Consider the following 12,304-nt stretch of genomic DNA (forward strand, 5'->3'; position numbering starts at 1 on the left):
ACATATAATAATAATTTTATATATATAAACACACACTTTTTATTGATCCCCAGCGGGTCCTATACATGCACAAATGGAGAGATTTCAGAGTGAGTGGGCTGCATCTGCTAGACAGGTGCCCTGCACGGTTGGGGGTTCAGGAGTGCCCAGAAGGTGAACTGGCACCTCTACAGCTACCACCAGACTTCGTAGTTTGGTCCGTACAGGGATTTGAACCAACAACTCTCTGACTCCCAACCCAACTCCCTCCGGATTGAGCTAATTTTAAAACGAATCAAAAAATACGTGTCACATGCATAAACATTTAGTTATGTAATGCACTTTGTTTCTACAAGTGTGTGTATTAATAGCTGTCTGCTACAAACTGGTGCTCTAATGCCTCCTAGTGGATATAATATTCCAATACTGTACACTTTGACATTCATTTGACCTACAGCATGATAATATTTTAGGACTAAAATTGAATAGATGTAACAATTCAGATCATTGCAGTGCGGTCTTTTTGCATTTAATTTAAAATGCAATTAAGTTAAATGTTGTTTTTCAAAGATTAAGATCTTTTTACGCAAAAAGGATAGTTGTGGAAAGAACTGCCAACATATAAATCAAAAAAACTATTTAAATTGTGTTAACTAGCATTTCTGGTGCTAGATCATCCTGATTCTAATTTGATTAATGAAAATAGAAACAGAAATAGGAAATGTGTTTTTAATTATACTGCCAGCCAGTGGCAATTTCTTTTTTTGTGCAGACAAGTGCATTTTGTTTACATGTCACTTCAGTCAAACTGTAACATTAATTATCCAACTAATGTCAGAGTTAGAGGCCAATGATCAGAATGATGATTAACTAATATTTGTTTTGTTGTTGAATCTATGCCTGTATCTGTTAAGAGTTTTTAAGAACGGGGTCTTGTGGAGTGAGTGTTTAAAAACGGGGTCTTGTTGAGGGCAGTTAAATATCTTTACGACATCAAACGCCCCTCTGTGAAGCTTCTCTGCAGACTCTCAGGGCTGTGGGCTTTTGACCCTTCAGTCAACAGTTGGGTCTTTTTGCTAAAAACACTTCAGGCACTGCTAGTCCTGAGCCTCAGAGACTTTTTTTTAGCTCCTTAAAAAGTCAGCTGTGCAACACCTGTTAGATCTTAACACAACCAAAATGGCACTCCTTAGCAGTCATTGAATTACTGTAAGTATCACAGCAATAAAGTTAACATTTCTGCCTTGAAAAAAAGAGGTTTCTTGGTTAACAAGGTAAGAGCAGAGTAAAAACTGCATTTCCAAGAGCACTTGAGTTTGAATAAAGTATCAAGATCAACTGGATTTAAGGCAGATCATTTCACAATTATTAAAATAATGTCACTTGACTTAAAGATATTAAAATGTGATTTGATTTATAGGAAACAAATTACATTTTGGCACTTTGTTTGAAGACTTAAAACAAAAGGTGAAATTACTGTTGGTATACAAAGATTAAAAAAACAACAACTACAAAGCACTGCATACTCTAGTTGAGTAGGGAAATCAACACCACCACACATTCCATCACATTTAATAAAGTCTACAGTTTGTAAACAGATGAATACCAGTATGACAAAGTTAGAACAATCAGATATTTATACCATTTATATCATTCAAGATGTTATGACTTGATTAACTTCATGCACTTCAGTTCCCCCTCAAATCCACTCACAATCCATTAGGGCTAAACGATTAATCGTTTTATAATCAAAATCGAGATTTGAAAAAAAATGCTATTAGCTAATGGTGAAGACCGCGATTAATCGAATGTGCAATATTTAGTTAAATGTTTGGTGTAATATTTGGTTTAACATTTGTTTATTCCTCTTATTATTGTTATATTTACGGTTTTTTCATAAGATAAATGCTGGAATAATGTCACAGATTGTTTACAGAAATGTCCCACTTTCAGTGGATTTCTTTTATTGTTTTGTATTACTTATTTAACATGATGGTAGAAGGTGTAATATGTAGATGCTGCTAATGAACAGAGGCATTTCAGACATTTTAGTTTACAGAAAAGTACTGATATTTTTATTGGAATTATTTTTATTATAACTTTAGCTTTTGTGATACATGTTCTTTGTTTGACTGTTCAATGTCCCATGCTTATTAAAAGAAAAACACTTACTTCTAGCAGTTCATATCTATGTTCTCATCATTGCATAAGCATATAGAGCAGTTTTGATGGTGTCTCGTGTTATAATGCTCCAAGACATGTTTTATCTGTTACACAGTGAATATTGAACTTTAGCTAAACTTTTTACTTTTAACTTCCTTTTTTTAATCGTGAATCGAATCACAATCGCAATATCTGGAAGAAAAATCGCAATTAGATTCCCCCCCCCCAAATCGTTCAGCCCTACAATCCATAGGATAGCTTTTATGATACATGTAAAAAGGAGATAAATAGTCCAGAAACAACTAGAGGCAGTCTAGTTTACTTCCAGGAACCAGACTTGCCCTTGGCCCCGCGGGAGGTCTTGGATGCTTTGGAGCCCCTCTGGTGGTCGCTAACTCGGTTTCGGAGCACGTAGATGTCGTACTTCTGCCTCTTGAGCTTTTCGGCCAGCTCAAACTTTTCTGCATGCAGCTGGTGGAGCCACTGCCACAGGTCCTGCGCCTTCTCCGCAAGCTTCTCCTGGTTCAGGTGGTCGATGTTGAGTGGCTTCCGGCGCTCCATCAGGGCCTTCTTTTTCTCCTCCCGTGCTGTCAGCTTCTTGCCCTTCTTCTGGTCCACCTTCTGCAGGTAGCCGCCAAAGGACTTGTTGGTGAATATCATCTTCTTCTTTGCCTCCTCGTCGGCGCGCAGTTTGGCTGCCTCCTCCTCACGCCTCGCCTTCTCCCCGGCCAGACGTGTTTGCCGTTCACGTTCCTCCTCGGAGCGGACACGTTGTTGTTCTGCTCTGTCTGATCGACGGCGCTCAATGCGGTTACGCAGCGCGACCAGCTCTTCCTCCTCTTTCTGGCGGGTGGAGAAATGCGACTCGATCAGGGTCTGGAGGTCGTTGAAATCCTTTTCTACTCTCTTGCGGTGCAAGTCATCGAAATCCACCTTCTCACCATCAGGGAGCTTTGGAGGAGCAATGTTTGGCACATAAGTTGTCTTAGGCCGCCATTTGGAGTCCTCCTCCTGCTCGTTCTCCTCTGCGTGCTTTTCTTTCGTCTCTGCTTCATCATCCTCCAGCTCCTCTTCTACAACTTCTTCTTCCTCCTCATTCACCTCCTCCGCTTCTTCGTACTCCTCCACAATTTCCTCAGTGTCTGACATGATGTTACCTCGGAGGCCTTCTAGGGTAGAGAAAGCAGGATGAACACCAAGACCAGCTGGTGTGTTGCACACAAGAGAAGACTGGGGTCTCGAGTGTGCAGCTTGGAGGTTTTTTAAGGGTTTGCCTTCACCATGTGACGATATGGTGACCAAAGTCTCCAGAGTGTAGGTCAGCAGCAGGGCAGATTTTGAGACAGATGGAATAGTCTATTTTCTCCTCACCAAACCTTGTCAGCCTCCCCCCCCCCCCGCTCTACTCTGACCCTACAGCGCCTCCTCATTCCTTTGTAAGGACAAGATGAGAGACTATTTCAGATACACAACAGATGCACTTACACACTTGTGCTTTCCAGTCCCACAAAGCAACACATAGTATCATCCAGAACAAATAACATCCATACTTTTAAAGGCCTACTGAGCATCTGGTGCTGACAAGAGACAGATGAGTGAAAGCTGATAATAGAGAAAACTCCCTGCCAAACTATGGATCCTCCAGTCAATGGATATTTCACAGTGTCCACAATTTGGGGAACTTGTTAATCCATCATCATATTTTAAAAGCCACGGTGGCAAAGCTTGTGGTGTTTAAGAACTTCCATTAACAAAGCACATTGCAATCTCTTAAGTACGTCAGAGCCGGTGAGGATTTTCATGAAGGGAAGTTACAGCTGCCTGTCACATTCTCCAAAATGAGCCATTCCCTTGAATATCCTGCGCCCCGTAGCATTAACAAACTAACATGTTACTTTTGAGATGAAGTGCAAAGCTGAGCTATATTTACACTCTTTATTTAGCAAATAAAGGACTATCTATGGCTATTAGTTCTTTGTCTTCATCTGTTTTTTATATCTGTAAAACGCTTTGTAAAGTTATTCTTATAGCAGTCAGTCAGTGCATTTAAAATATTGGTATTTGTATACCAACAGTTATTTCTGTAAAGAAAAACAACACTTAAAAGAACATAAGCACCACAAAAGACCTTCAGTAACAACAATGACGTGAAAGATGAGCTTTACTGCTCCGGCCATGTCTCCACTTTGGAATGTAATTAAAACATTCTTGCTATTTGAGGCTTTTAGCTTTCAGCGCTGTGGGGATTAAAGTGTAATTGCTCCCACGATGCAACACTTAAATGCTGCTGTCAAGAATGTATGTTCCCAAGTCTTGAGTTATCAGTGGAAAGGGACACATGCAGTTTGTAGAGGATGAGATAACTGACAAGAGGAGACAGGTGCTCTGTTGCGTCTACGAATCCCAATTATACTATTACATGTGCCTCCTTCGAATAAAGTTTCTGACATTATTCTGCTGTACATGTACGTGGCAGATACACATTATCTCTAGGGGGTCGAATTGCAGTCTTAATACAAGTCTTCTGGAGCTCTGAGAGACGATAACCGTAGCCTCAGAGGACCAAAAAAACAAATCATAATGCCTATAAGAATGTCCCATGCCTGTCTCATCCCAGAGTGGACTAAGCTCCACTAAAACATGCCTGTGCACAACATGAGGACAGCAGGTGGTTCCAGTATTGCTGGTGGCAAGGGACAACTGTGTCTATCAGCGAAGAAAGGCAACAAATGATGAGGGCTATAAATAGCCTCACCTTCTGCTGTTTAACACAGTCTAAAATGAACACACAGAGTGATGCAGTAAAACTCTATGCAACTGTGATCAAATTGAGAAAACAAACTTGAAGAGGTTGACATCCTGCTAGGACATTTTCAAAATATAAGTTGTTTAATATAAATAATGAACCAGCATCCAGAGTAAAGCAGTGATTTGACCCAATCAAGACAGTGCTTCTCCCAGATAGAGTCAGTAAGGTAAACATATTGTAAGACAAGAAAAATCTGTGCGGTTCACGGAAAGCATTTATACTTCGCCAGGCAACACTGTGTGCACAGCGACCTCGTCTGGTCAAAATTGTGCAGTACAGTTGTGTGTGAATACTGTGTGTCCCACAGTATTCTCCACTTTACAGTAAATATTGTCTGTCCCCATTCCTGCCAGATTGAGGGTATTCATTGCCCATGCTAATTAAGGCAACAGATTCATATTTTTTTATAATTTCAATACTATTTATTATACTGTACACAATGTGCCTGTTTTGTTAAGGCCCAGACACACAGAGCCGACGGCCAAATGTCAGCAGAAAAGGCAGTTGGGCTGATCAGTCTCCCCAAATTGGTCAAAAAAGTGCCTCAGAACACACCAAAGCGACGAGACGTAATACTTCTCCATAACAGCAGGCGGCACTAATCTGTATTGTCACCCAAAAATGAAAACCGGCAGCTGATTGGACAAACGCGTCACGTGGGTCTTGTTTCTCCGGAAATTCCAAGGGGGTAAGCTTCTCCTTGGAACGCGTAGCAAGCCAACAAGCCATCACCTCCCGTTAGCATTCCATTGACTGCCATTCATTTTGGTGCCACTTTGACAGCGAATAACTTTACATCTGGGTGGTATTTCAGGTAGAAGGTTAAACAAACTCTGAGTCTAACCCTGATGTCTGTGTTGATTTACCCTGAGATGGGAAACTCTGAGTTTTCGGTTTCAAAACAGCTAATATGAGTTGGTTCAATCAACTCAGAGTAGGTTCACCACCACAATAAAAAGGCAGCATGAATGGAGCCATGATACTACGATTCACCATGGCAACAACCACAAACAAACGGGTCGGCGGAAATACTCATGCGCACATACAGCGAGTTAAAAAAAAAAAACGGCGGGTGCTGCAAAAGAGAGAGAATTTGCGTGGGAGAAAATTGCTGCTACAGTAAATGCGTATATTCCAATATAGTGTATATCATATTTAATCATGAGGATAGCCTAATATTACTGGTGAAATTGAACCTATAATCTATTTCATTTCTGCGGACGAAAAAGTACTACGCCTACTAATCCCATTCTGAGGCTGCAGCACCATCATTAACAGCAATATAATTCATAATCTTTTATTTCAAAGCTTTTACGTCATTCTCCTGCAATCCTGTGGAACTCCTTTTAAAAACATTTAAAACCAGTTTCAGAGCGAGTCACACTCTTCTGACGGCGCTTTGCTACAGTGGCTTTACTAATATGCTCCGCATCACCAGTGTTGTAAAGACAAATGCCGTTTGCAAAAAAACGTAATGCGACACAAATAATCTGCTGGGATGTAAGAACATAGATGGGTGACGTTAGTGATATGAGGACAGATAAGGTTATGTAGCCTGGGCTACATTACTGTTTATTTCTAAAGAAACACGACAATGTATAAAAGGCTCCATTACCTTGTACCTCACGTTATGGCTCCGTAGCAGACGTTTTTGTAAAAATAGGCTAACGATTGTGTCATAACTACAAGACTTACTGTCGCACAGTAGAGAAATTACCGTACAGTACAGGAGAAGCTCGCAGGCAGTTTTGACTCACATTAGCTGTTTAAGTTTAATTACTAATGTTAACTGGCATTTTAGTTAGCAATAGTTAGCATGTGCCTATGTTATCTCCTTACATATACCTACGCTCTCCGTCTCTGCAAGTTTGGTAATGATTGAGATTTCTCTTGGCACAGCTACCAGAAGACTTACAACTTTCAGACAGGTTGCTCACGTCACATCTACGTCTTCGAGCTCAGTTGGAGGCTGTGCAGGACGGACCGCGGCACGGAACACACTGAACAGACTCGAGTCACTGACTTCGCCAGACTGTCCAACGGCCGATTATCGGCTTGGTGTGTCAGCGCCTTTATAGACACTGTCTAAAGGCCTATTTAAAGGCCTATGACCTGACACAACTGACTTATTTAGTTTCATGAAGGACCCATCACTACTTGAAATGCTCTAGTGAAAGAATATATCTAAATATGCATATACTAAAAGTACAAATGAAAAAGGGAGAGATATAAAATCCATATACTCACCCATCTAAACGTATGCAACCTCCAATTTGATTGCAGAAGCCAGCAGTGAATTTGCAGCTATATCCCCAGTAGCTCATGTCATGTTGTCTTCTTTTTCCAGTTACCTGTGTGCTTCCAAAAGAAAAACATTAATTTAAACATTTTAACTTATTAATTTGTATTGTACTGACTTTAAACTTTGTGTTGCCTTTATTTTATCAATATTTTGGGGTCCCACAGATACCACTGTTTTAAAAATTATAACATTATTTCCTGAAAATACATTTTTTTTCGTTTAGACTTTATTAGAAAAGTGAACCCTTTCCTTTGCAACAAACTGGGATAGAACATTTGATGAAGGTAACAAAATATGGAAATTGCCATAAAGTTTTGTTTGTATTTTATATTGGCTATGCATAAGGAAATATACACTCAGTCGCCAGTTAATTAGGTAGAGATGTTTGTTATTTAGCCTACCTTTATTGAATTTGGTAGACAAAATAATGGAAACACCTGTTAGTTAAACAGTTCAACAGCACCACACACTGCAACTTCTAAAATGCTTAGTTCAACATAGACTCTAACACAGTTTCAACAGAAAATGATTATAACTTTAAAGAAGGTTATTATTTATGGCAGGGCTGGTATATTAAACTGCATTAGTTTTAGCTAGGTGTAAGTTAAGTTACCTGAACTTGCAACTGAGTGTATATGTTGTTTTTGTTTGAGGAGTTTATGCAGTTTTCTGTAGTGAACTTTTTAACATGCCAGCAGTATATAATCATGTTTATAAGCAAATCTCATAAAATTAGGAAAAGACATGAAGTAATAAGGTGATAAAAAAACAATTTCTAAGTATGTTTTTGAGCTATTGAAGAAGGCCCGGGGTATCCAGAAGCCCAAACAAAACATTATGCAAGGCCTACAGTTAAGCTAACGCTAATAAGCTAACGCTAACGTTAGTTTTTGTAAGCTAGCTAGTTTGTCACACCTCTATGCCACAATGTGTTACTATGTTGCATTTAGCGATAACTAGTAGGTTAATTCGTGTAAGGTTATCCATTTCGTGTCCTCTTAGCCGTAGTGTAGCTAATGTATTGTAATTACTAGCACAACGTATACAGTAAGTATTGGTATTTACAGATTTAATGCTAATTATTCAGTCAAGTTGTGTATCCTTAAATGCTAGCCTGCGTTAGCTTACAGTTAGCACAGCCGAAAGAGGATAGTTAAAACGGAACGAATTTCATAACTAGCCGATGTAGCTTTTATATTTTGGACACTATTGCCAGCAGTATACCTTCCACATTCATGAAGGTGGGTTTCAGGGGTGGGTCAGACGAGGATACCTTCTATATACAGTCTATGGATAATACACGTGGCGGCGGTCGTTATTGGTCCGGTAGGCGGGACTGGATGTTAAACACCGCCTCCATCCTACTCCTCCTCCTCCGGGCTGCAGGATATGGTTTCCTCCCGTTTGCTCTGTGACTCCGCCCAGCTCCTCCTCTCATGTTATGAAAGCAGACCAGTGAGTGTTTGGAGTCCTCCGGCTGCAAGGCTTGAAAACTGGTAAAAGTACCTGTTTTATAATTCTTATAAAAGTCTTATCATTTTTATATAAATAAACATTCTCTGTGTGTTTTCTTTGGCGCTATTACGTCTTGCATGTTTTTCTGTGTCTTGTGTTGTTTGTAGTCGTGGGCACTGGTTTTAACGTAACGTTGGAAGTTATAAAATACATACTGTATAGTGTATGTAACATGTAACACCGCATGTGCGAGCCAGCAGTCAGAACGCAGTGTACTGTTCCCTTTCTTTGTTCCAGCCTCTAAGCAAAACAGGTTGACACCTAATCCTCTTGATTGATTATGTACTCCAGTGCACTGCGATCTTTATTTCTTTGCAGTTTGCTTGTGTAGTGACTGCATTCATGTGGGTCCCAAAATAAACTAAAGGTTTTTAAGGGGCAAAATTTAAATACAAATCTTAAAGTGTGGTTGTAGAAATCCTTAGTAAAATGTTGAATGAATCCACTTTCATTTTAGAGTATAAGGGTCCTGTAATGCAGCTCACAGCCTCTCTAAAATAAGGTAAAGTTAACAGGATTAGAAAGAATAAAACCACCAGTATATCCACTTCAACATATGCCGTAGAACATATTGGACTCCTCAGAAGAGATACGTCTCGAAAGCCATTCCCACTCCCTATTGTACATTCTGTCAACCTGAACAAACTGGAACTTTCCTACATATGGTCTTGGAGTGTGAACAGGTGCATGAGTTCTGGCATAAAACAACATCAATAATATCTGATGTGATAGGATATCTAATCCCTACTGACCCGATTGTTTTGTTACTTAATGAGGACTCTAAATTACACCTGCTTGAGAGACAGAGGAAGATTTGGCTAGCCGGCTCAACTGCAACCAAGAAAATGATAGCTCAACACTCGCTTTGTATAAAACAGTGGTTGGCGTATTTCCTAGACATAGTTATGTTTGAGCTCTCTACAGCAAGGCTTAACAAAGCCAAATCATCAGCAAACAAACTATCAGCCTATGGGAAAGGGTTTTTGTTCTTGTTCAGTTTTTGTTTATCTGTTCTATGCACCACTTGACATCACCTGGCATGTATTGTGGAATTTGTTCCGTATGTCTGTATGATAAATGGTGCAAAAAAATTATTCAAAAAAATTGATCTAAAAAAAAAAAAGAAAGAATAAAACAAAGTAACAAATAGATTTTTTTTCAGATTTTGTATTACTTTTTTTCTTTCTTTTTATTGTGAATTAGGCTACTATAAATCTAAAAACACACAAAAAAAAATCACTGGTCCCAGTTTTAAATATAAATATTTGTTAGTATTTTAGTCTTCTATTGTAGTAAATGAAATATGTTTGTGTTTTGGACTATTGTTGACAAAACAAGTAATTGGAATATGTCAACTTTGTTGCTGGGATTTTATACACCAAACAATAAATCAATGAAACGAGAAAATAAATCTGCATATAAATCAGGAATGACAGTCATTGTTATTTGCAGCCCTGCAGGGCTCAGTAGTTTTAGCTTGGTATAGCTAATAAACTGTAACTGAGTGTTTAACCTGGGATGAGGGATATTAAGTCACTGCTGTAATGAGTCCTAATTTAGTTTTTTACACACTTTTTTTCTTGTTTAACTAAATGCATTTGTAAGATCAAACTAGGAAACTTGTGGCTAGGGCGCCACCTTCCAAGTTCACTGCACTTAGACATGTTTATTGTTCTCCATGCAGATCCATGCTTCGTGTCACCACTGCCTCCCTGTGCACCTACTGCCAGAGGATGAGGCTCCTCATAGCTCCCTCTGCCTCTGCCTCTGCCTTCACAGTGACTTCTCCCAACAAAACACTGGAAAACCAGCTCACAGTGGACTCCCTCTATCAACTGTCAGTGGACATTCGAAAGGTACGGAAGTTCCGGGGATGGGTTCTGCGTATGTGTCAGAAACTGCAGACCTGTTGAGGGACATGGGGGCAGACCCAACAGCGATCGCCCGCATCCTTCAAACTCACCCTGAAGCTGTCCTGTGTCGACCGGAGGACGTGGCCGCCCAAAGAGACCTTTGGGTGTCTGTGTGCCCCAACAAGCGTAAATTGATGAGCATCATTGAAAAGTTCCCGGCTTCTTTCTTCACATTAACTCACCATAGCAACCAACGGGCTAACATCCTTTACCTCCAGAGTCTCCGCCTCAGCAACAGGATCATCGGCAAGCTGATGGCCAGCGCCCCGCAGAGCTTCAGTCGACCTGTGGAGCTGAACAAAGAGGTCATCTACACTCTGAGGGAGACCTACCTGGACCTGGGCGGAGATGAGGTCAACCTGCGCATCTGGCTGCAGAAGCTCCTGAGCCAGAACCCGTTCATCCTGCTGCGGCCGGCTGAAGCCTGGAGGGACAGTCTGGGCTTTCTGAGGGAGCAGGGTTTCACCACAGAGGAGCTCCTCAGCTTGGTTTCAAGCCTCAGAGCCTCCATTGCAGAGCTGCAGCCAGAGGCCATGCAGCAGGCGCTGGCCTACATCGAGGGGGCTCTCGCCTGCTCCAAGGACGAACTCAAGCAAATTGTGATCCGCTGCCCGGCCATTTTGTACTACTCCTTGCCCACCCTGGTGGGGCGATTCCAAGGACTGATGGATGTTGGAGTGAGCATGGAGCAGGTGAAGGAATCTCCAAATATCCTGGAGCTCACTACGCAAATTGTGCTTCATCGCATCCAGAAGTTGGCCTCTTACGGGTATGACGTGTGCTCTGGCAGCCTGGACATTATTGTGGGAACTAAGAAGGACTTTGAGATGAGTTATGGCAAGCTGCACCTCAGGCAGCAGCAGCCACTCTTCAACCCTGTAGCTCCCCTCAGATCTGCTGAGGAGTGAATATCAGAATGTGTTGATATGCTGCTGTTACAGAGAAACGTTTTGTGTATTTGATTTGATGCTGATTTTGGGAACGGGTTCAAAACTTCGTGCAAGACACACGAAGAAGGGAGGCAGTTTGAAATACCAAACCTCAAGCAATACAGATACTACACTAATAGGTTTAAGCCTGTGGCCTTCATCAGTGTTCTTTGATTTGATGCTGAGGCCCAGCTGAGGGCTCTTGTGAAAATATGACACTGTTTTGAAATCGTACTCAATTTAAGAAAACAACCAAGTGCAATATTTATTTGACAATTATGTCAGGGAATATATACTGACAAATGTTGAAATAGTGATGTGTGGAAATGAGTGCCAGTTGCTAAATTAAGATTTACTACTGTAATTAACAAAATGATTTATGGTAACTAAACATGATGTCCAATAAATGCCACATCTACAGTACATTTGTATTTGGTATGTCATTTATAAGCGTCAAAAGCTGCTTATCTTCTGAGTGAGTTCATCAGAAGAGTCAATCTTCAGAGAAAACATGAATGTCTCCATGTGTACAGTCTACCAAGTGCAGTGGGGTTATTAATTCATACTATGTCGTAATCATAAGTTACATTTAAATGTGTTTTAGAGTAAAACCAGAGCACCAAACAGGTTTATTACATTGGAAGTATTTTCCAAAGTATAAATATATTACATTACACTACAGGTTTAAAGAATA

At 40.5% G+C, this 12,304-nt stretch overlaps 2 protein-coding genes across 13 annotated transcripts; one reads left to right on the forward strand and one right to left on the reverse strand.

Annotated features, from left to right (window-relative positions):
* Positions 1-2,003: 2,003 nt before the first annotated feature.
* tnnt2c (troponin T2c, cardiac) lies at positions 2,004-3,291 on the reverse strand. Of its 12 annotated transcripts, none has more exons than XM_078242600.1 (2): positions 3,253-3,291; positions 2,004-3,150 (listed from the first exon to the last, which is right to left on the reverse strand). In XM_078242600.1, the coding sequence occupies exons 1-2, from the start codon at positions 3,289-3,291 to the stop codon at positions 2,461-2,463; spliced, it is 729 nt and encodes a 242-aa protein (XP_078098726.1). In that variant the 3' UTR covers positions 2,004-2,460. The 12 variants fall into 12 exon arrangements, with proteins under 12 accessions (XP_078098726.1, XP_078098725.1, XP_078098724.1 ...); XM_078242599.1 differs by having other exon boundaries at positions 2,004-3,153; XM_078242598.1 differs by having other exon boundaries at positions 3,244-3,291.
* Positions 3,292-8,661: 5,370 nt separating this feature from the next.
* On the forward strand, positions 8,662-12,025 carry LOC144537688 (transcription termination factor 2, mitochondrial-like). Its single transcript, XM_078281508.1, is given in 3 exon segments — positions 8,662-8,749; positions 10,453-10,649; positions 10,652-12,025. Coding segments are annotated over 2 exon segments (1,131 nt in total). The 5' UTR covers positions 8,662-8,749; positions 10,453-10,456; the 3' UTR covers positions 11,590-12,025.
* The last annotated feature ends 279 nt before the right edge of the window (positions 12,026-12,304 follow it).

Source organism: Sander vitreus, chromosome 23 (assembly GCF_031162955.1).
Source record: "Sander vitreus isolate 19-12246 chromosome 23, sanVit1, whole genome shotgun sequence".
NCBI lineage: Eukaryota > Metazoa > Chordata > Actinopteri > Perciformes > Percidae > Sander > Sander vitreus.